At 47.2% G+C, this 24,770-nt stretch overlaps 1 protein-coding gene across 5 annotated transcripts; it reads right to left on the reverse strand.

Annotated features, from left to right (window-relative positions):
- Positions 1-6,546: 6,546 nt before the first annotated feature.
- On the reverse strand, positions 6,547-23,971 carry efemp1 (EGF containing fibulin extracellular matrix protein 1). Of its 5 annotated transcripts, none has more exons than XM_076160405.1 (11): positions 23,668-23,971; positions 22,974-23,080; positions 22,783-22,828; positions 22,245-22,589; positions 12,187-12,309; positions 11,957-12,076; positions 11,305-11,424; positions 10,710-10,829; positions 9,578-9,704; positions 9,285-9,477; positions 6,547-9,141 (listed from the first exon to the last, which is right to left on the reverse strand). In XM_076160405.1, the coding sequence occupies exons 2-11, from the start codon at positions 23,052-23,054 to the stop codon at positions 8,980-8,982; spliced, it is 1,437 nt and encodes a 478-aa protein (XP_076016520.1). In that variant the 5' UTR covers positions 23,055-23,080; positions 23,668-23,971; the 3' UTR covers positions 6,547-8,979. The 5 variants fall into 5 exon arrangements, with proteins under 5 accessions (XP_076016520.1, XP_076016517.1, XP_076016518.1 ...); XM_076160402.1 differs by having other exon boundaries at positions 23,657-23,970; XM_076160403.1 differs by having other exon boundaries at positions 11,957-12,072; positions 12,183-12,309; positions 23,657-23,970.
- Between the last annotated feature and the right edge of the window lie 799 nt (positions 23,972-24,770).

Raw genomic sequence — 24,770 nt, forward strand, 5'->3', positions numbered from 1 at the left:
CCAAAATACAACAATAGAAGAGAAGAGAGCGCCGTTAGACAGTCCTGTCCCATTAAACCAACGCCAGGATGCATCAGATTCCATTCTGCTCCATGTTTACATTCACAGATATTTACAGTAGTTTGTGTCATTTCGCCCTTACTGAGGCCTAGTTCAAGGGTAAAGCCTGGCAGCCTGAAAGCTGGGCAGACTTTGCCATCTGTTGGGCCGTTTCAGCATTACACTCATACACTTTTAACCGAATTACATCTTATTTTTGTACATTTCTCCAGACTGAAGAGGAGCACATGAGCAATTATCTGCTAATGAGAGTGAGATCCATCACCTCTCATGCATATAATCCATAACTGAGATTTAAAGGGCGTGGCTATGATCTGTGTTTACATGTGTGTGTGCGGAGTTTGTCCACTAGGTGTCAGGCTTGAGCTGTATCTACACTGTTTGATCCACACGGGCTCTGCCGGACACGGGCCTCGAACAAACAATGCAATCGCTCCTCATGTTGTTTGAATTACCTTCAGCTTCTATCTTCCTCCTCTCCAGGATGCGGTTGCGCCCTTATATGCCATGATTCTGTGAGCAGGAACGAGGCGGTGCAACAGGAGTTCACGTCCATTACTCTCAGGCTCGTCTACGGGGTGTCAGGTCTTCTTTGTCTTCGTGGTGTTATAATGGGATTCGGGCCAGGACGGTGCACCCTGGATGACTGATGATTCACCTCTCACAGCAGAGAGGTGCCCCAGAGCATAACAAGGGACACAGCGTGACCTCAGGGAGTCACAGTAACTAATGGGTATAAAGTCTGAATGCCACTAAGATCATGAAACCTGCTTTTTTTGAGCGACTTTGTTGGATTTGTAGGGTAAATTAGAAATACTACAGTAAACCTGGGTTTGGGCGAAGCTTGTCTGAGATTCTCATTGGTATATGTTGGGGGTTATCTTGTGGTCGTCTATTGTCTGCCTGCTCAGGGACAACAGATGCAGATCGCGCCGTCAGAAGTTGTCAGGTTAGGTCAAGATTATCACAGTACGTCACTGTCACCAGCCTGCGACCCAAAGAGACAAGGGAGCACTCAGATTTTAGGAGAGGTCATTCCCAAAGAGAGATTCCCTCTCTTCAAACAGCCAGGTGTGCAACTGGAACAAGCAGAAGAGATGTGACAGTACAGAACATTTTAAGAGAGAGAACAACTGAGTCTTGATACGAAGAGAGAGAGAGAGAGAGAGAGAGAGAGAGAGAAATTCAACACCAGACATTATACAGGATCTAGGGTGGATTTATGTCGTGTTAAGAACATGAATCTTCCCCTTTGTTCATCATTGTTGAATGGTTTGTTTGTTGATATTTGTTGTTGACTATATGACAACAATACACAGTTACATTTATGTTGTTGTGTCCCATCATTCATACTGTTTTTACTCAGAGATCCCAGAGCAGAATGCTTCAAAAAGATAAGACAGTTCAACCAAACAAAAGAGAGCCAACGCTGAATCTTGGCATGTCCATGGGCATATTTGGAATTCTGCATCTGATCCCGGTATGGATCAGGTCCCAACATAGCAGATCTTATCCACCCTGAGCCCTAACAACTGGGACCAGCTCACTCGGGGGGCCTGGCCTGCCAGATTCGTCCTTTTAGCGCTAAAGTGAGACATTTGGTTTTGAGTGTTTTCCTTTCAGAATTAATCAGCGTGGCAGAGGCCTGGGACTTTTCGTCTTCAGTTTTGAGGCGTTGTGAAAAACATGTGGTGCATGCCGTACCTGCGTCTTTCTGCTGTGGAATGTGATGGGCACTGACAGTGGTTTAATGAGTGCATGTACACCCAGGGCCAAATGCAATTACATGCTCTCACAGGCAAGCATCAAAAAAGAGGCAGCTGTTAGCAGCCATTTATCTGGCAGGGTCGTGCGGTTAACTGTATTTGCAGCAAAGAGTGTGAGAGAAGAAAGAGGGGAAAGGCAGAGAGAGTGAGAGAGTGAGAGAGAGAGAGAGAAAGAGAGAGAGAGAGAGAGGGAGAGGATAAACTCATTATGACACCGATAGCGGCGCTGCATCTGTCAGCGTTGGCGCTTCACCATCGTTGTCTGACTCAGTTTCGCCAGTAAAAAAGTCAAGCCACACTTTCCAGTCAAGAGAATATGTTTGTCCCCTGCAGGAGTGTGGGAAACACAGCGGTCAGATCGGCCCCATGTGGCACCACTCGCACTGTCAAATCACTGAGATGTGTGCAGTTGTTGTTGTTGCCACTGTCCCAAAATATTTGCCTCTGCTTGTATCTGTCATCAACCCTGATCAAATCCCCTACAAGACACAAGCAAAGGACAGAGTAATCTGCTGAAACCATGGAGCTCCAAGTCCTGCCTGAATATAAAACAAGCATACAAAGCCTGACAAGCCTCCTTACCTCCCAATGAAGTTAAATTGAGCCTGAAACTGGATGATCTTACCTTTAAATTCAGCTCAGTTTCAGTGCCTTAAAACTACTTTTGTATTTTGCTGTGTCACTCAAAAATGGAACAAATCCTGGGATCGACCTTTTTCGGTCTCGTTTTTAAGATTCCGATGCTCATTTATCTTGAAAGGAGCTTATTTGCATTGGAAACAGGCTGGAATACTACACGGCTCTCTCTTGTTTTAATAAGACATTTCAGGAGACAATAACAGACTAAATGACTCGCTAAGAATGCTTAAGATTAGTTTGAAAACAAGCAAAGCCATCCTGTGTGTTTGAGATATGGATCTCTTATTGGTAAGTTTGACCCTGAAAAACAGACTGAAAACATTTCTGAGACAAAGTGATGAGACTGTGTGCCTTGATGAGGACAAAGATACTTTCTTCATCTGCTGTTTGTGCTGTTGTCAGTCGGCATGAGTTGCTGTTGCTGGTGTGAGGTGCGCACCTTACAAGGCAGAGCTTGCTCGCTCGCTCTCCCGTCTGCTCTGACAAGTCAATAAAACCCACTGGTATGCTGAACATTTTTGGAAGGCAGATAGATACGAGGCCGCGCTGGAATTTGATCAGGCAGCGAGCCAGCCTTCCGTTCATTACACGGCTTTCCAGCACCTCAACCCAGCATAAGTATCACTAACTGGCACGTCAACGACCTCTGGCCTCCTCTCACCTGTCTCACACGCCTTCATGCATGTGCACACGCCCGCACACGCCACACACACACACACACTGCACTCTCCTCTCTCTCTGTAAAGGGTTTTACTCGGAGGGATGGCAGGAAAGTGGAAAATATGAAAAGTGGATCTTCCACCTTGAGAATCAGGGGCCAAACCTGAGCCGACGGGGTGGGAAGCGGGAGTGGGGAATGTTGGGATGTCATGTAAGAATCCCAGGATTTAAGGAGAGGCGCGGGACAGCGGCGTCTCATGGAGTCTTTCATGCCGCTGCAGACTCCAAACTGGTGAGGCGCGAGTGTGTCAGTGATGAATCACAGCAGGGAAGGAGAGGAAGGTAACACACAGGTGGGATCCATCACACTAATCACACATTCATCAGTAGGATGGAGAGTAAAGTTTCATATCGCTCTAAATTCAGGCATAGTCCTGATGTGTCAACCTTAATCCAGACTGTTCAGGATCACACAGTTACAGACAACAACAACTGTGAAATGTTGGGGCCTTAAAAGGTTTAGATTGATGAGGGGACTGAGGCTGGTTTAGGAGGTTATTCTTGGATATCGGGGGATTATTCCCATTTTTTCAGGCTTTTTCCTGCTTTTCAACACTAATCCACACTTTTCAGGATCGCAACGTTTTATTAAAGTTCTTCCCCACTTTCCTGTTTTGAACTTTCCAGGGGATTTCTCAGCTTTTTAACTTTATTTACATTCAATTTGATTTTTCCTCCCAACCATTCCCAGCTATTCCGGAATTTTACAGCCATTCCCTTTTGAAGTCCCTCTAGTCTCTTATGTGCGGGGGATGAAAAAAACAATAAAGAGATAAAGTTCAAATTGTTCCTTCCTGGATGAAGACTTAAGGTGTCATCATCAATCCTCAACGAGTCTCATCCAGGTCCAAGTCTTAAAACATTGGGTTCCGTTGACCTCACCTCCTGAACCATCAACATCACTCTGGTGAGCTCAAAGAAGAAACATCGACCCCCCCCCACAAAGAATCTGCGAAATCCTGACAGGGAGCGGCGCTGACAGTCCCTCTGGATAATCACCGTGCTTGTATATCATGTTTTCCCTTGTAATTATGTCATAATTCAAAGGCCTCCCCAGCGAGCTAAAAACAGCCAGGTACGTCACCGCACAACAAACTCTCCTCTGAGGCGCCGGCCTATTAATTGTCAGGATATAATTACATTCACAACACCCCGAGGGCTCCGTCTGGTTTGGTCGGCTCACACTTACAGCAGCTACACGTTATAATTAGAGAATGTAATCACGCAGGTATGGACCTCCAGCATTTATTATTCAGCCTGACTGAGGGCTTGATTGAAACGACAACTTTATAGCCGGGCACCGGGCATGGAGTGTTTACAAGCTGGCACGTGTTCAGCAGCCACATGTAACACAGCGGCATAACAAGAGTTCAACATCTGCATACACACACACACACACACTTACACACACAAGATCGTGCGGGTGATGCTGCTAATTTGTTTGACAAGTGTGTATTCTGTGTTGCCTTCAGAGTGATTGCCTCAGTGGTGTGTGTGTGTGTGTGTGTGTCGCTGTGGCACTTCTTCTGCCAGTGTTAACAGGTGACCTCATCCCCAATACGTCTTTCCAATCTCAAATGCCATCCAATAAAGCGCTCATTTCTCGTCTCTCTCGCCATTAAAACGCCTCCAGCCGCTCTGCCCGACACAGAGGGGCCGAGTTGGAGCTGCCGCCGCACGAAAGATGAAATGAGTGTGAATTATTTCACGGCCAGGCACGATTTGTGATTGGCAGAACTCTGAGGCTATATGGACGAAGAACTGACCAGCGTTTCCACTAGCTGTGAGGATGTTCGTCAGCTCCTGGAGGTAAACAACAACTGAAAATGATAATGAGTGTCAGTGGAATTGCTTGGAGGGGTTCAACATGAGGTTTTGCAAACTAGAACAGAGTCGGCCTTTAAATGTCCACCGACGAAGGAGAAGGAGGCAAATCTTCTCCTTTGAGAACATTAAACGAGTTAAATGACACGAGCACTTGCCATTGGACCAACAGACCAACAAGAATCTTTGGGCAACAAAACAAAAGCCAAAGTCATCATAAAGTAAAACCACAAGAGGATCAATTGTATAAGAAAGCGTCGTGAGAGGTTCTGCTGAGCGTGCCTTGTCGCCCTGGTGCGTAATGGAAAGCGCAGTGGGGTTTTGCGTGTTTCGCTGGATTTCCTCGGCTTCTGGGAAAACACAAAGATGATTTAATCCCAATATAATAATGATAGATGCAGTGAACATGACGCCCGAGCCGTCGTATCTGTCTTATTTACCCAGATCCAGGGGGGGATCTGAATGTAGTCATGCAGTGCGTTCAGTCAATATGTGCTGTGGGATCAAGCCTGCACACACACACACACACACACACACACACACACACAGATATTTACAATGTGAAATAGGTTGGGAGTGGTTTTATGGTAAGTTGTTACTCAATCATTCTGCTGTCTAGAGCTTTAGTCAGAACAGTTGGGACGTGTAAGATGATACATGATGTGTCATTGTTCCCCTCCTCGTCCTCCTCCTGCTTGTCCTCCTCCTCTGCAGCTCTGCATGATTCAACCCACAGGAGAAAACACGACTCACCCACTTCTTCTGCCGTGACTCACCACCCTTCGCCCAGATTCTTCGTTATTGCGTTCTCCGCCTTGATTAATCTTCCACACGGGGCCGCGGTGAAGACGCTGGGCCTGATCTCCTCCTCCTAGCTTGGACTTTTCATTAATCAGTGGATTTATTAAAGAGATCAAAGCCCAAATATCTGGCTGAGGACCACAGAGGGGAATTTGGAAAGTTTGTTACCCTTTACTACAGAATGATAGTGATGCAAAAAAGGTTGTTTATTTCCAAATATTTTCACTTTGACGTCAGTATTTATAATCAAATACTGCACCAAAGTGCACACTTTGTACTTTATATCATCGACATTCCTTCACTTTCAGAGAGAAATATTGTACTTTTTACTGTGTGGAATTTATCTGACAGCAGCTTTTTTTAAATTTATTTTTTAGAAACTTATTTTTTCGAATCAGGGAAATCTAAAAACTTCTAGAATCTAACTTTTTATATTTTGAATATTTAAAAATGTTGTTTTGTCGGGTTTCCTCCTTCAGATTTAAGTCTTGTTTTGTGTAAATATTTTAAATTGTATAATTCTTCTCACAGACCAGTTTGTGTTTTTGCAGATTTTTCAAAATCAAATCCAGTTAAAAGTCAAAAGTAAAATATGTATAATATAATATTGCATCAAAAGTTATATTCATTACTTGTTTTGTTTTTTTAAAACGTATTTTTAACATTTTATAAAAACTGATCTGCTGATTCCACAGAATGTTGATTTTTTTAAAAAAAAAAACACACCAGGGCCTGGTCCCATTTATCCATCATATTTTATTCAACAATATAACTTCTGCTCTTCAGAGTAAAATCAATAAAAGATACATGTGAAAAAATATATTGGCTATTTTAAATAGATGAGGAGAACATGAAGGCGTTTCAATGAAGGAAGTGGACAGCATGAATGATTAAAAGTGTTATATTTTCTGTGCGCATACGATGGCACGCTGTTCTGCTGAAAACACGTTTGACACAAAGATGGCCAATGCTTGAGAGTTTACATGTTGGGTCTCAGTTTGCAGCGTTTCAGCAATAAACCAAAGCAGACACGTTGAGTTACGGAAGGTTAAGCAGGTAGTGAAAGAGTTCTCATTCTGCCAAAAAGTGTGGTGGCACTGTATTAACACTTTAATAATCCTTTACGTCACACATGAACCAACAACAAGGCCGTGCACTGTAATTATCTACGATCACGCAAGCCAGCGCGGTGCCAGCCTGACTCCTAAACCTGGACCCACATCAGAGGGCCCGACTGTTCCCTGCTGAGAGTCGCCGTGGCACCACCGAGCGGTCAGCGGGCTTTGAACGAGCACAGCGGTGCATCTTTGCCAAGCTGCGTTATGAAAGCCGTCATTCCCGTGCGTGTTGTGGAGTTTGCGGCTGGCTGTTATTGCCTCTCGGGCCAAAGGGTTATTAAGATGGCATCACAGAGACGCATTAACAGCTCAACCACATCCACCCAACCTGGAGCAGTGAACGAGCCCTTTCTCACTCTTTCCCTCTCTCTCTCTCTTTATGTCACTCTGTGTTTCATACTAACAGGCAAGCGCACGCACACACACACACATACACGCGCACACACACACAAACATGCACACAGGCACACATGCGTGGATTTGTTACATGCACATGACTTAACTCTTTCTGAGTGAAGTCTACGGGCCTGTTGTCACACGGTTTAGTACTCACTCAGATCACATCCCCCCTCCCCTTACACTTATGAACTGTTCTGTACTTCTTTGGAAATGATTACTCATAAGCATAACTGGATGCACACTTGCACGAATAGCTCGGCACAACAGCGATGACCCAAACTTTACCGACAGAAGCTGTAAAAAAAAAAAGCTCTGGAAACCTAAAGCTGCTCATACCGGGAAGCTGTGGCGCTTATCTAGATGGAAAAATAAGAGTTTACTTTATGAGTCTGACGTGGGATTACAGCAGACAGACGGAGGTTATAAAGGAAGCACGGTGTGGTTTGAACCAACTGATCATTTCTTTGTTACAGATTCATCAAAAACACGATTCAACAGTCAGCTAATTCATCCATGTTGGGTTTGTGTCCACTAGGCTGCTTTGACTGAGTGCCTGATGTTAATGAGTTTGTTTTCAATACGATCAAATGCCTCTTCCAGCATGTTTTGGATCCAACCCCTTACATTCAACAGTATGTTTTGGTGCTGTCAAATTTCGACACTACTAACTCGGACTTGATCCTTTTAACTCCAAAAACAAAAGCTCAGTTCTAAGAATTCTACATTCCATTGAATTGCAATTACATTACATTTGTACTGTGTGTATTTCCATTATATAGTTTATCTGGAAGGTAATTAATACAGAATGGTTTAGAACTCAAAAATCAAAGTTTAGGACTAGAGACTTGTGATTTGAACTATGTCACTGAATCAAATTGGCTCCAGTTAATCTAAAGCTGTGCTGAACCCAAAGGGAATTACAACCCAAGTCTTTCAGCGTCTATGAAGTCATTCTTTTGTTCTCACCAACCCCTGATGTAAAACTGCAGGCCAACAGGCTCTCAGACCTCGGCTGCGCGCAATGACTCGAAGTTAGGACGAGGCAAAGTCACCCAGTGTCAAGTGAAGAACATTGAAGATGCTGACATTTCCCTCAGGAGTTGGTGGAGACCAAAACAGAGCTGAAATTAGAGTGAATGTTGGACTTACATTGATCAGGAAGGATCAATGTAATCATCATCATGTGATCAATGAAGGAGCTCCAGTGCATTGATAATGTTGCAGCGAGTCTTCGGGACATGTACTAAGTAGATGGACAAGTTAACATCAAAAGGGGCTTTTCTGTCCCCTAGTAGCTGGTATTCAATGGATGTAGCTGTAAAAATCATGTAATGTGCCTTTGTTACAATAGATAGATGAAAAGCTTTGGTATGTTGTGACTTATTTAGTCACTAAATCGCTTTATTCCAATGGCCCCAGAGAGAAAGAGCTACAGGACCTCAGCATGGGACTGCTGTGTTGCTGCAGGAGACCTTGTCTGTGTGTTACTGACTGTACAGTATGAGTGTAATGTATGCAAATGTATGTTGTGCTGATATAGGTTTTTGCTGGGTTAGATTATGCTATGTTTGCTGAACCAGGCTTTTTTGGCAGGGTGGTTGGGGGGAGGGGGGGGGCGGGTGACAAGGCCGAGCTGCTGGGAGCGGCCCTCCTCAGAAGGCGTACGGCCCGACTATGACGGTGAGCCGCAGCAGTGAGCTGGCGCGGTAGTTCATGGTCAAATGATGAGTGATCATCTCCAGGTCCACCACGTGCTCCCGGGGGCCTGACAGAGGCTTGGTGAGCACCAGCATGGCACTCACGTTACTGGAACGCTGCAAGAACACTTGAGTGAGTGTGTGAGGAGGAACTCAGAATTCAATCCCTCAAATTTTGTGATTAAAGTTTGTTTTGGAATTAGACTGAGTCTGAGACAGAACGACACAAAAATTGACAAAGATTGTTTGTCATCACTTACCCGGAGGAAGAACTCCCCGCCCTCATTGCCAGCTTTGATCCTGAAGGTGTTGTGTGTGTTGGCGTAGATGGTTGTTGCCTGAATCTGGAAGACGTCTGCTGGTACGGAGCGATCAGAGTGGATGTTCATATATTTGTAGACGATGGACGGCGGCAGACCCTGGCACTCCGTCTGAGACCGACAGACACAGCGACTGCCAGGACACAAAGAGAACGAGGACGGCGAATGTGAGACTACAGCGCCTGCAGCGTGACAGTGACAGGAAAGAGTCGGACGGCATGCGGTATACTGACTTTTCCGAGCTCTGCACGTAGGGGGAGTCGCAGGGGTTTCTGGGATAGCAGCGGAAGCCTCCATAATAGTTCCAACACGTTTCATCATCTTGGCAGTTATGCGTCGCCGTCTCACACTCATTTATGTCTGTGATGTGATGGACAGAACGACACAGGGAAAACATCTCAGACTTTGACTTCAACACATCTGCAGGTGTTGACCCAGAACTCATTTTGAAATGTATTTATTGATTTAAAGGTGAAGCAATGCACATGAATCAACATTGAGAACAAATGTCAAAGGCCTCAGGGTGTTAAAAAGGCAGTATGAAGATAGAAACATGGTGATTAGGACACAAAAAGAAGCCCACACAAGAAAACAATACAATACCATGATAGGCATCAATTAAGGGATATGCTAGGAATCACAAGTCTTTAACTAATGGTGCAGTCTAACTCCTGATGCAGTCTAACTGATATGCATAAACAGACTCGTGGAAAGATCATCTAAGTATAGAATGTCTCCGATTTGACTTTGGCACTTCAGGGTCAAGCTTTGATACCACTTCCAGCAGCCACTGAGTTGCAAGGAACCCTACGAGGGAAGTCTGTCTATCGGGGATAAATACCAGGGAAGCCCCACGTTTCAGCCACAGAGGCCCTGCGTACGGACCCTCCCCTCCGCTGCAGCCCCCCGCCGTGAGACGAGCCCCATCAAAGAAGCCCCCAGACCACAGGGCTATTTCTGGCACAGTGACCCGGCTTCATCACGGAAAGGTCCCTCTGACACAACAAGCCGGATTCATAGCTCCCCTATAAAGCTGCACCTGACCGAGGGGGGAGGAAAACATAACAGCTCGGCCTTTGAGCGAGTGCCGGAGCTTCAAATAAAACCTCAAGAAACCAACACGGCACGTATAAATTCACAGAGGTGGCGATGCGAGGCCGCCGTGTTTGTGTTACCTAACCTCTGCATTCTTTCCGTGACAGTGGCGGGTGAGAGTGGCTTTCATTCCTACTCCAGAGGCAGAATGGAGGACGACAGGAACGGTCTAATGTTTCCCTTCAAAGAGCTTGGGGAAGGCGAGGAAGGGAGGGCGAAAATAGAGAAGAGGAACAGAAAGAAGAAGGAGGAGGAGGAGGACTGCGGTACCTTGACACAGCCTGCTTCCCTGGAGCTGATACCCCTCCGGACACTCGCAAGAGTAACTTCCTGGGCTGTTGATGCACTGATACTGACACATGTAGCTGGAGAAGCTGCACTCATCGATGTCTGTGAGGGAAAGAGACAGAGAGGGAGAGCGAGAGAGAGAGAGAGGGGGAGAGGGAGAGGGAGAGAGAGAGATGACAATTACTGAACAGGCCGATCCAGCTGGTCCAGAACGAGGCCAAAGTGGTTCCGGTAAAATCCTCTTGGTGTTTAAGAAGATGCTGAGAGGCATCGGGCCAAATCAGGCGAGGCGGGCGGTTACTGGAGTAGTTCAAAGCCGCAAGCAGTGTGTATGTACATAATTACTACACAGAGGCCCAGTGTGTCCATCTTGTACACACACACACACACGCACACACACACATTGGAATGTGTTGTTATAATCACAGAGTTTAAATAAGTGAAGGTGATGTGCAAAACACCCAATGAACTCTATGACTTACACATATTATGCCCGACTCAGAACTTAAATGAATCAACCAAGCATGAACCTGTGTGTGTGCGTGTGCGTGTGTACCATGTGTTTGTATGTGCTCACCTTGGCAGGAGACGGAGTCCGGTGCCAGCTCGTATCCTTGCTCGCACTGGCAGAGGAAAGAGCCAATCAGGTTGTAGCACTGTTGCTGACAGGGTGTCTGCATCTCACACTCGTTCACATCTGAAACAAAAGAGTTAAAGGATTGATTGAACTGATCAATTTATGCTGATTAAGGATTTCACAAATACGCTGTTCGTGCTTTTCTACCAGACAGCAGAGCCCTGAGGTCTGCATCCAACGCTGCCTGGGTTTGTTGAGCAAATTCATATCCACAGAAACAAAGACGGGATGACTAAATGACGGCCAAACCAGAGATCATTGGCAGAAAAGCTTTCATATCCTGTTTCCTGCAGGACGTGCATGGTGTCAGACCGGCTGTGACCCACCACCAGCACCTTGGGATTGTAAATACCCCACCTTTCACACTCCCTGCAAGGTGTAGAGGTCCGCAGAACGCTTTGTGATCGGACTGCTGTCCAATGAACACACATACGTATACATGCAAACAGGGGTCAGATCTCTGCATCCAGACAAAGAGAACGAATGTAGACTGATCAACTACTTGCTCCATTTTACCTGCATCATCAAATGAACCTTCATAGTAAGACTCACATGTTTCTTAAACTAAGCTGCAGCTTCTCGGGTCACTTACCCACACAGCTGTGGTTGTTGCTGGCCAGTTTGTGACCTGCGGTGCACTCGCAGTAGTACGAGCCCAGCGTGTTCACACAGCGGTGCATGCAGTAGTGGGACAGGGCGCACTCGTCTCTGTCTGCAGGGACAACACGGACACACACGTGCAACAGTTATTCCTGCACTCGTGTCTGTACGGGTACGTGCTGTGTGTTGTGTTTGTGTTGGTCGGGTCCTGTATTGACTCGCCTACACACTGATCTCCGTTCCTCTGGTAGCCTTGAGCACACTGGCAGGTGTAGGAGCCTCGAGTGTTGTAGCACGTCTGCTCGCTGCCGCAAGTGTGTCGACCTGTCGCACACTCATCAATGTCTGTAATACAATACACACACACACACACACACACACACATTATAGCTACTAAATGGAGACACTAGGATTCAATAATTTGCTGTGTTTTCCTACAACCAGTCAGGCCAATGGACTGTTTACGTTTCTTTGTCCTATTAAAGACAAGCTATGATAGGCAAACATGTGTGTGTGTGTGTGTGTGTGTGTGTGTGTGTGTGTGTGTGTGAGAGAGAGAGAGAGACCTCCTCTGATAAGCTTTGTGCTTTCTCTTTGTCTCAGACACCCGAAAACCCAAACATCTCTCCTATCTCTCACTCCATCACTGCCATTTCTCCAGCGTTTGATGTTAATGTATGCATCTTAGAAACCACAGAGATCCACACAAAGAACAGACACGTCTCACTTTACAGACCGCTCTGCACGTTTAGCACCAGCTGGCTTTACATCGCCCCCTGTTTCCACACTTCTGTACAGTAGGTGGTGACGTTCAGCTAACCATCTCAAGTTTCCCTCACTCCTCCACCATCTTTGAGGACGTTCCGATCCATTCATTTCTGCGAACCAACGACGAGACTGACGCCATTGGCGAGATTGACCGCTCTTTCATTCGTGGTCCCATCCGTCAGTCACACACAACACAGAACATCTCACTGCCTTTGCATTTGTTCCTCGTGTTCCTTCCTCTTAAGATGAATTGAAAAGGTGAAAATGAAGGAAAGGAGGAGACAGTTAGGAGATTTGGAGCACACCCCCAGTGTCTCCTCTTCTCCCACACATGTTGATCCACAGCCTGCTTTCTTAATTTTGGTTTGATGGAGTGTTTATCATGATAACACACCACGTCAACCCCATGAACCCTTTCATTGCATTTTTTCCTGAGTTTCTATCTCCCCCACCACACACACACGCACACACACACACACACAGATACACCCATATACTCCCACCCCTATGGGCCCACCAGCAGTCCTCTTGGGTGGTCTGACACAACCCATCATATGCACACAGCCAGTGGGCATCAGTGTAACAGTGCGTCAGACAGTTATCCTCAATACCACACACACACACACACACACACACAAACACACACACACTCTGGAATGGAGGAGGGTACTGTTACTACGTGGTGATTTGATCCTTGGTTAGTGAGAAGATACAAAGAAGACACGAGAGTCTGGTGGAGCTGGAAAAGTTTAGCTTACATCTCTGACCAAACAGGAAAACTTCAGCACGCTCCATGAAAAGACACACACACACACACACACACACACACCATGTCTGTGACAAACCTCTGTGCACTGCAAAATACAACAAGCAACTATACATCAGACTCCTTCAGCTGAATCAGGTTTTCGATCCGTTTGTGTCTAACTGATCCTGCAGTTAATCAATCAAGGAATGAACTGCTTTCACCTGGATCCTGGGAGAGCAGGTGAAGGGTGGACTGCAGCCCCTGGCAGACTGGGTGGGAGACCCCGGATTTACATTGTTACCATGCGAACAGTGAAAAACGAACACATTTGATGCATGGTGTTGGGTAAATCTGACATCTAAGCACAAAGATCTAAAGCCTGAATCCTGCTGGGGGAATGTTGGTGAATCCTGGAGAAACCTGGAGAAACCTGGAAGGGCGACCAAGCAGCAACCAGGATCACAAGAGTGTCGGGAATTGGAAAGATAGTCCAGTCCAGAAAACGGGAAAACTAATTCATTATGTAATTAACAGCCATTCAGACATGAGGGACCAGTGATGGGGGGCAGCTCATGTAGGGCTTCCAATGTGGGGCTCCTGATGTGGGGCTCCTGATGTGGGGCTCCTGATGTGGGGCTCCTGATGTGGGGCTCCCAGGTGGCGAGCTAGTGTAACGTGATGAAGATCCCAGATGATGTCAGACAGAGCAGATTGTGGACATGCCGCTGTGACTTTCTGTAAGCGTCCAAAAATTGTTTAAATCTGAAGGACACATTGATGCTTGTCTGTGTACGGAAAAGTCAGAGTCATCCTCACTCCCTCACTGGAAGGCTCAGCGCTGAGCTCTAAATAAAAGCACATGTGCTGAACGCCGTCCAGACGCCCATTCACAGGGATCTCTCATGGTAACTGCTACTTTGTCACTAAACCTTTAAGAGGCTGCCAATACAAAGTTGTACCGAGGCTCATGCGGGGGTGCATGAGTGTGTGTGTGTGTGAGTGGGGGGGGCTCAGAGGTCCCGTAAAGCCACAGCTGAACACATCCAGCGCAGCCCAGAAGAAGGCAGCTCTGCCGAGTTTTACAGGTTTGAGCCTCGATGGCGAGCGGGCAGTAACATCAGAGGGGAAGATAAGGCCGGACGACGCCGAGGGAAAGAATGAGGAGGGAAGAGGGAAGAGGGAGGAGGGCGGAGGCTTTTTATTTCAGCTGGAAAAAAAGGACCTTTTTAAAGATTTGAAGTGGGATTTACGGCCGTGTGTGCATATGTGATGTCAGAGTTAAAACTCTTCGCTTTTCAGGGAGATTAATTCTAAATGCCTTGTGGGAGTTCGGGGGAGTAATGGGGATGGCGGCAGCTCAAAGAATGTGTGTGTGTGTGTATGCGTGTGTGTGAGTGTGTGTTAGGGTGGGTTTGTATCTGAGGTCCTGTGTGAGGTGCTTGAACGCTCCGTGGCCTTTTCACAGTTACAGTACCGCTGATGTGTTCATGTGATCACAGCAGAGGGAGAGACAGAAAGAAAGAAAGAAAGAAAGAAAGAAAGAAAGAAAGAAAGAAAGAAAGAAAGAAAGAAAGAAAGAAAGAAAGAATATGAAGAGGTGAGAAAGGAAGGAAAGGTCAAATGGGACGGTGAAAAAAGGAAGTAAGAGAAAAGGGATGGATGGAACAAAAGGAGAAATAGGAAAAAGAAAGGACGGAATAAAAAGGAACCATAGGAAACATGGAAGGATGGAGGAAGAGGAAGCATGAAAAGAGGAAATGGCAACAGAAAATAGGAAAATGGAGAGAAAACGAATGAATGAGTGTGAGTATGTGTGAAATCTAACCTTTCGAACTAAACTACAACAACACCAAACACACACACACACACTCGCTGTCCACTCACGTCCCAGACATCGAGCGAGGCGTCCTGGCCGGCGTTCAGAACAGCGTGTTATTTGCTGCAGATTTATCCGGACACGATGAGACTTGTTATAATTATCACTTCAGAGTATTTAGTCTTGTTTTCACTGAAGTGCTGCAGTGGAAAGCAGGAGCACATCCAGGAAACAGCTAAGACCTGGACTCTGTTGCCCCTTCGAATATTGGATTATTGGACTCTGGGATGTCAATAGCCTGTAAAATGTCACTGCATTTATTTCATGCCATTGTCCCCAAATGCTGCATTGGTAGGACGATGGTCAAAAATAGATTCAATGCATTTGATACTAAGTTATACTGTGTCTCCATGTGTTCACTGGTCTCTCCTCTGTCCTCCTTCAGTGAAATCCTATCCACAATTTGGCCTCATGTGTCCACGTTGCCTTCATTCACTGGGACAGACCTGCTGGGACGGCGAAAAACAAACCTAAACCTGCAGCGTAAGCAAATGGAATGTTGGAGGACGAGGTCTCAGTGCGGCCATGTGTCCACTGGAACAAGAAAAGATGAGATGGTCTTTATTTTGCTCTTCTACAGCCAAACCCTCATCAGCATGAATCTAACGCTGCATTAAAGCTGCTGGAGCCTCCGTTTCTGTATCAGAGCCGTCTCCATGCTCGGGCTCTTCCTCTCTCACTCCCTCCTCTCGGCTCGCAGCATTCAGCTCGCAGCTCTCATTGTTTTTCGTGAGGAACGGGAGTCTTAGTCACGTTGACACACACACACACACACACACACACACACACATACACAGAGCGGCTGATTTGTGAGTTTGTTCCACACGTTTCCAAAGGTCAGCCGGATTCCTAAAAATCCATCCAGTGTGCCAGCTGCACACCCGAATCGCTCCAACACACGCTCCTTCCTGTTACGCCGATAACAAAGGGGAGAACTTTACATTCAGGTAGGCAAAGGCTCCAGTGGTTACCAAGCAACAAGTAAGGAATAAATGAGGAACTTACTCCTGATTTATTAATTGTTAACAAGTGGTTCCTGACTGTCTAAGTGTCTTTTGCACAACAGGAACTCAGGATTTTTCTTCATTTTGCAGCTTAGGCCTCGTTATGTATCATCGTATTTTATTGTAAAAGAAATTACACAAATAAGGGAACCACTCAGATATCTGAATGATGACCAATGAACCGATCAGTCATCAGGCACTAAATGGCACAAAACTGAGATCAACTCCTTCCAGCGTCATCAGCAGAAGCGTGTTGTGTTAGATGATGCTGAAAAACTCTGGGGTCAGAACTTACCAATCAACCCTCGTACCTACATTGTAGGAGTTTGGAGCCAATTTCCTGTGATTCAGCGTGAACAGGCTCTGTTATTCTACCTTCCCGTTGGCTGGCTGGCTGGGCTGCAGCCTCAGTGAAGACTGCCACTGAAACTGCAAACAGCAGATTGAGGGGCAAAGTGTGAGAAGTTCACACACTGTGCGGCCGTGTGAGTGTCACCCGGCCCAGCGGAGTCGTGATTTACGGCGACTCCGTGTCCCTTTTCCACCGTGAGGTACACGGAAAGATCAACACGCTGCAGCACATCAGAGGAGGAAGCAGCTGGCCTTTGGACGGCACCGCGACCTCGGGGAGAATAATAACAACAGCAGCATTAAGCACTTAGGAGGCCCCGGCAAAGCTGCTTCCCCTCTCGCGCTCTCTCTCTCTCTCTCTCTCTCTCTCTCTTTCTCTCTTTCTCTCTGTCTCTCTCTCCTCCGCCGCCACTGAGGTGACGACAGCGAGGAGCCGCCACCATAACCACGAGCAATAACAGCGTTTACTGTACAAGGGTACTGTAAGAGGGAGGGAGAGAGACAGAGAGGGAGAGGGAGAGGGAGAGAGGGAGAGAGGGAGGGAGAGAGAGAGAGAGAGCGTTCCCGGTATCATGGCTGCAGGGTCTCAGGGATTCGCTCTCCGTCTGCCGCTCATTAACTGGTGATGAAAGCAGCGATGGTGGAGGAATGACTCATGTTCCCTGAAGTAAAAGTAGTAAAACTGCGAAGAAGTGAAGAAAAATACTCCATGACTAATCTCACGCGGAAGGACTCCTTCAGCTGCTTGATGTACTCGTTAATACTTCGATCACACTTGGAGGAAGGCAATAAGTTCCTAATGAGACTGAAATCCAACCTGCTGACATAAAAATTACCTGAGAATCATGAAATCTCCTCTAATGTGAGTGTGACTTTAAGGCTTTAAGGCCTAGTGACTAGAAGGTAGCCGGTGATTCCTTCACACAGCAGGGGGGCGTAAATCATCAGTGTGAGCGCAGGTGGAGGACAGGAGCTTAGCAGGTAATATGAGGGTTGGACAGGTGGGCCCGGGGTGTGTTCCATCTCTGTGTTCCATCGCCTCACCCTCAACAAAGCCTCGCTGTGAGCCTAAGTGGGTCAGCCGTGTTTGATCCGCGCGTCTGATGTCGGAGCAACAACATCTTTGTCCAAGTTGTTTTTCCTTGACTTCCTGTCGGGGCGAGGGGGGCCTAGTGCGCCGGTACACCTCAGCGCCGCCTGGGAGTCCTTCCTCTCTGAGTGAAAACATTCTCCGTATCACCGCTCCTCTCCCTCATCTTTTCACGGATGTTTGGAGGGAAAACAAAAACCGTTACAGGATAACATCTAGAGGACTTTCCGGAAAAAAGTTGTAAACTCTTTGCGTGGATCGGCAAAATGCTGGAAAAACTCCGCAGATCGCATCCCAAAGCCCCCCCAGCTGGGCTGTGCGGCTAATACTCCACGCCACCGCCGGGCTGCGTGCCCCACTCACCGCATTCCTGCTCCTCGCACATCGATCCGACGCTTATCTGTCAAGGTGGTGAGTAATTCCTACCATCACAAAAGATGGGGAGCAAACGGAAAAAACAACCGGCGCTGACATTCCAGAGATATTCCTCCCGAGTGCATTGCATCTTGGTGGAAAAATGTTATTGCGTGCGCTTGATCTCGCACGGAAAAGTACACAAGTTCCCTGTCACACATGGCTTAGCGCTCTTAATGTAACATATTTAAGAAGATTTCCATCCCGGAGCAGGTGAGCGGTGTCCAGACAGGGCTGGAATTAGTCAGGCATGTGGATGGTAATGTGGCCTACACGACCTCAGGAAGCCAGACAGGTAAACAGCAGCGGCATGTCCCTTCACGTCCCGCGCTGCAGCGTACCAGGATCTCATTTACAGATAAAAAATGAACACTCAGCCGCGTGAAGTGTGTGTGTGTGTGTGTTAGTGTGTGTGTGTATTACGCTGGATTTAATCTGCAGAATCTAAAATGAGGAGCTGACAAGAGGACAACAGAGAACTATAACATGCAAATGTAGGAATACTGTGAGTGAGACACGTGGTAGGAAAGACTCAGAGTGAGGAAAGGTAGAGGAGAGGGAAGGAAGGAAGGAAGGAAGGAAGGGAGGGAGGGAGGGAGGATTCAGGTAAGGAAGAAGGCAACTGCAAAGTGTGTGAGGAGGGAAGGAGTATAAAAAGGAATGGAAGGAGGAAAAGGGAGAGAAAGAAGGAAGGAAAGAAGATTCTTATGGCCTCTTTACTGCAGATTGTACACATACACACACTCACACACACACACATACACTGCAGCAGTATCAGGAGTAAAGAGTACGATGTATTCTTCAAACGTTGGAGAGTAAGTACCAGTAACTCCACGTGTGTGTGTGTGTGAGTAAATGTACCGAGTAACTCTCCTCCTCTGGAAAGTACAGTTAGTACTTTGGGAGGTGTGTGTGTGTACCCGGCTCAGTCTTCATCCGTAACCAGCGCGGTAAAATAAGCGCTCTCAGCTTTTCAGCGGCTTTAATGAGCGATTCCACCGCCGTGATGGACGACCTTCATTTCTGAGAGGAAGTGACCTCACCTGGGCCCAGAGAAGACTTCATATACACACACACCACTACAGCCGGCGCCTGTCGCCATCTAAACAGAGTGAGCATGCCAACGTGTGTGTGTGTGTGTGTTTTGAGGGTGGAGAAGGTCACGGAAAGGCAAAGCATCATTGAGCTGTCACACACACAGAGACGCTTCATAGATTCCCTAGGTGGCCAATCTGTCATAAGTGTGTGTCACTGTAAACAACACACACACTTTCACACACTCAGAGCCAACGAGCGCACAAATGTAAAGGAATCCATCAACTGAGGAATCGTAGCACCGCCATCTAATGGAATCTGATACCACCATTCACCACCAGGGGGATCACTACCTGTGACATGTGGAGGACTGGGCTGCAGGAGGAGGAAGAGGAGGAAGAGGAGGATGAGGATTAAAAACTTCTGATAGGGAGGAAAACTCCTCAGAGCCTGTGAAGTACCAGCAGTCACCACTAGGGGGCTCTTAGAGTCTGCATCAATCCCACCAACGTTCAACATGACCTCCTGACTACTGATCTCACAGGATGAAAAACCAGGATAAAGTGCTGACACATCGGAACAACTCAGCACAGAGATGAGCTTTCCACTGAATCTAATTTTAAGTCAAACTGAAGAACAACATCAGCTCATTCCTTCAGACCAGCCAGTTGTGATTCAGAGATTTGGCTCAGTTTTTGCACACATGCGACGCATTTGGCTGAAATTTTGCCCGACACTGCAGCACAATGGCCTAAAACAACTCAGCTGCCGTCCGCACCGTGACGTCCTCCGGCGCTCCTGCGGTTCCTTCCCCAGGTGTCAGCCTTTCATCTTCCCCTTCTGACTCGCCTGACTCGGCACTCCGAGCTTCCTCTGCAGAGTGGTGAGTTAGCAGGGAAGGAGCCTGATGTAAGCGCTATTTGATACATTGAGGTTTCCCCCCGCCTTCAACGCTAATGGGAATTCCTTCGCTAGCGAGATGCGTCGCTGTGCAAAACAGCGGCTGTGGAAAGAAAACAGGAGATCCTACGTCCCAGAACAATCGGGCCATTGTGGAGCGTGGAGGGTAATGACAGAGAAACCAGAGCCTGATGTAAACAAAGATTATATCACTCTACCAGCAGCGTGTACGCCGGCGTAACGGCACGAGACGGCGAGCAGTTAAAAACAGCAGCGATTTCACAGCCTGCCTTTGTTTGGCCCGCACGCTGGCCTGGTACCTTACAGCCCGTACGCTCCCATGTTTTACACGCTAATAAAACCTAATTGAGTTCCAATTCAGAGAAAGGCATAAAGCGGCTCACACGGATCTTTGCCTCAGGTGTAGAAATTTAATTTGTTACTTTAACTGCGGCCTCGTGGCCACAAACCTCAGCGTCGCAGCTCAGCCGCTCCTGCAGTTGTTAATTGGCATAAAGTGTCTTAACCACTGAGCACGGCAGCGTAATGATACTGTGAGTGTTAAATTACACTTAGTGTGGTAACTCTTGTAGTATCAAGCGTGTAATGACAGCTTTTCACTTTTTAATTTTCACTTTTCATTTCTATAAATAATAATCACATTTTGTTTTGTTTACCTGCCAAGTTCAGGCCGATTACAATCAAACCCTCCCACCCTCTCAGACCCCGACCCCCCGATTACAGCATGACGATGAGCTCGATCTCATGACGATGGTCCGAACTAAAGTAGATGAAAAGTCATTTCAGCCTGAAGTCAAACTTCAGCCATGACGTCATCAGCGTCAATGACCAACAAGCTGCAAGAGGTTAAGACGGAGGAACACAGCTACTGCTAAGGTTCAGATAGGAACATCTGGCAGAAAGCAACAAAGATCGGTGCCAGTGGTGTGTGTGCACGTGTGTGTGTGTGTGTGTGCGTGTTTGAGACAGCAAAAGAATCTTTAATCCACTCTCTGTTTGGGAAGATCAAAGAGTCTTCCTCAAACGCAGGAACACACCCACACAGCGCAGCGACTACAAACACACGCAGATCTGGACTGTAGGTGCCGCGGCCGCATGCGAGCCAGGGAGCCAGCCTGCGCCCAGCTTTCTCCTCCATTTCCCCCTGAAGCAGAGGTCCTCAACACCTAAAACAAGAGCAATTTCTATGTTTTGAGAAGGAGCTGAACCCCGGCCAAAAACATCAGGCTGCGAGCAACCAGAGAGTTTAGAAAACATGACATCACAGCGAGAGAAAGCAAGGAGCGTTCAACACATCTGGCAGCTACGCGTGGTTTAGCTGTTGATAAGTGTCAAACAGATGGATGAAGCATTCACCTCTGCAGCCCTCCTCCTCCTCAAGACTCTAAAGTCATTAGCAGCTCGGTAATTATTAAATACCGGCATGCACGTTCTTCCGAGCTGCAGCGACGCAATCGGGCCAAGTGCAACAAAGACGCGACGTTCAGGAGGAAAGTTCTGCAACACCAAACATCTGTCAATATCAGCGGGTTAAGAGTGTGTAGGTTTAGATGTTACACTGTACTCATCCCCGTAGGCCCGTTTGGATCCATCCCAACTGAGAGAAGCAGCAGGCAGCCACAATACAGGAGCCTGCAGGGGACCCACTGCTGGTCTACAGTCTAGTGTCAAGGGCAATGGTAGGGGTATTAGGGACACTTGCTTTGAGGGATTTGAACCCATGACCACCAACAGTTCTTTACGCGTCACTTACTCAACGTCTAAGATCCGGATCACAATCGACTTGCTTAACGAGCAGCGGTATCTGAATATTGGAGCCAAACCATCGCAACAAAACCTTGTGTCCCAGCAAACCAGACCTGCTGCAGAGTAACATCATCATTTAACGTTTGTTAGGATACAGGAGTTTCTATGTGGAGAATGTGGCAGTGAGGTGTTTCTCTACATCTGAACTTGACTTTCTGTTGTCCCTCTCTGCTCCTGAGTCCAGTTCCACAGGTGAGAGAACAGAGGGACTCACAGAGATCATATTTGGACATGGAGTTGTCAGTGGAGGTGGGGAGCTGATCTTACCTCTGCAGAAGTTCTGCTCATCTGCTGTGAATCCGGTGGCACAGTGCACAGGCCGGTGCACCTGCGGGCCTCTCCGGCCGTCCCCAGGGACCCGCGGCGGAGGCTGAGGCTGTGGCTGGGGCTGAGGCTGAGGCTGAGGCTGAGGCTGAGGCTGAGGCTGAGGCTGAGGCTGGCTGGGTGGGATGGCGGGAATTGGGGCGACAGGGTCGGGCACGGAAACCTGCTCTCCCTCCTTGGTGACGTAAATGACGGCGTTCTTCGGGAGGCAGAGGTAGCCGCCGAAGTGGTTGATGCACTTCATCCCTCCTTTGCAGGCATCATCCACTAAGGCGCACTCATCGATGTCTGAGAGGGAAAGAAACAGAATCATCTACTGGCCAACACACACATTACACACTAAGATGATGGACAGAGCAACATGTTAGGGTGAATTTACATAGTTTACACTTAATATCATATCTACAGGTATAAGGAATAGAACAGAATATAATAGAACTTAAAGACCACAGTCTGAAGCTGTACATTGATGGTCTCTCACCTCTGCACTGCTCTCTGACGGGATCATACTCATACCCCTCTGTACACTACACACAACACAGATGAACAGAGTGTGTCAGAGGGACTGGAACATACATACATTCTTACATGCATTTTGCGTGATAACATCAATCTCGGGCTCTCCTCTCCCCGGTTCTTGGATCAAACAGAGCGCTTCACACACACACTTACCGTGTAGGAGATGGGCTCCTCAGCGTCCTGTGAGAGGACGTGTGTGAACACCGCACAGAGACACACGCAGACCCCCAGCATGTCGGACACCGAAAGTCGCAGCTGATCTGTGGAGAGGTTGGAACCAAATGGATCGAGCGTGAACAGATCATTTTCTCTCGGTACTTGACAAGCCCGCGCGCTTTAATAGCCGTTATTACATCACTGATGGCATTGCTCAGCGAGTCCCGACACCTCCCGCTGCAGGCGTGATGTTGACGTTGGCGCCCGTCCAGCTAAATCTGCCACTTCCAACCCGGCCAAGTGTTTTTCTGCTGTTCTTTCCTCTCCAAAAGGATTAGTGCGTAATGCGCGTAAAGATCGTGCGTAAACATGCCCCCGCACCGTGCCAGGCGCTGTCTGAGGGAAGGAGCGCGTTCATCAAGCGACGCATCAGGACACACAGACACACACACACACTCACACACACGTTCAGGTTCTGGTTCTGGTTGTCGCCACTTGCTCCTGGGAAATTCCTTAAAATTCCTCAAAAGAAGCGAAACGTAAGAAACAAGTGGACGTTCCCCTTTAAGTGACGAACAATCACGGTGGTTAAGAACATAAACACACATCGCACACACACATATATACACGCACACACTTTGCGCAGCAGATTCGAGCGTCTTTCAGCTTTGGAGACGTACCTGGAATTTACCTGCAGATCTCCAAATGTCTCCTGGAAAAGCGTCTCCCGGTGTGTGTATCAGAGTTGGTCACGTGTGTGTGTGTGTGTGTGTGTGTGTGTGTGTGTGTGTGTGTGTGTGCGTGTGTGTGTGCGTGTGTGTGTGTGTGAGTGAGTGCGTGCGTGCGTGCGTGCGTGCTGTGTGCGTGTATGTGAGTGTGTGTGTGAGTGTGTGTGTGAGCGTGTGTTAGCTGTTACCGTGCAGACTCCTGTAGGTGATCAGTGGATGTTGGATGGTGTGAGTGTGCAGCGCTTCTGGTGAACATGCGGTGGTGTGACGGTCATGTTGGGGGCGGTGAGGCGGGCAGGTTCGACTCTCTCACCGGGGGCAGAGAGCGAGCAGCGGGCTGCACTGGCTCCCTCTATGGAGACACACAGGTTATTATCAGGACGAGGAGGGGGATGAAGGTGAAGTGCACAAGTATGGAAGTGGGTAAATCTTTTGGCCCCAAATTAGGGAGTTATTTTTCACCCAAAGTGCAGTTTATATGATTTTAGATACATTTATTGTGTCAAATAACTCTCTGGCAACATCGATGATCTTATTTCAAGTTGGATTTTAAGCATCTAAAGTCAATTCCATCCATTAAATGTAGTGCAGCAAGTGTTAGCAGAAACTGTAAATACTTAAGTAAATGTTCTAACGTACAAAACAAACAATGTCAGTGATCAAACTCAAAAAGGAATAAACTGTACGACCACTTTGTGCGACTTTACACTCTTACGCAACATTTCAGAGGGAATCATTGCTGTTCTGACTCCTCTGCATTGCTTTGGCAGCTGTAGTTGCCGGTGTGAATATGATTGACGCCTTTGAAGCCCTTAAAGATACAGAATGTGACTTTTTAAAAACACATTTTGTACAAATTTGCCTGGATTCTCTTCACATGTATTGATAGATCCACTCAGGTGAAGGATCCAGATGTTTTGTCATAAATTGTGTCTCTGCTGGTCTCTGAAGGTTCAGGCTCTTTGTCTTCTATAGATGAACAACAGAGCCAAAAAATTCTTTTGACAGGCGTCAGACGACAACATCAATATAGATTTAGGCTCAGTAACGTATATGATCCCTAATA

The sequence above is a fragment of the Genypterus blacodes genome, unplaced genomic scaffold (genome assembly GCF_046128005.1).
Source record: "Genypterus blacodes isolate CSIRO-AG114 ecotype Tasmania unplaced genomic scaffold, CSIRO-AGI_Gbla_v1 ptg000105l_1, whole genome shotgun sequence".
Classification (NCBI taxonomy): Eukaryota; Metazoa; Chordata; class Actinopteri; order Ophidiiformes; family Ophidiidae; genus Genypterus; species Genypterus blacodes.

Excerpts from the sequence above, each read along its gene's own strand:
- efemp1 (XM_076160405.1), bottom strand. The coding sequence starts at position 23,054 with ATGCTGGGGGTCTGCGTGTGTCTCTGTGCGGTGTTCACACACGTCCTC. Across the intron at positions 22,590-22,782 it reads CGTCAGAGAGCAGTGCAGAG|ACATCGATGAGTGCGCCTTA; the intron begins GTGAGAGACCAT and ends TTTCCCTCTCAG. Across the intron at positions 9,705-10,709 it reads GGGAAGCAGGCTGTGTCAAG|ACATAAATGAGTGTGAGACG; the intron begins GTACCGCAGTCC and ends ATCACATCACAG.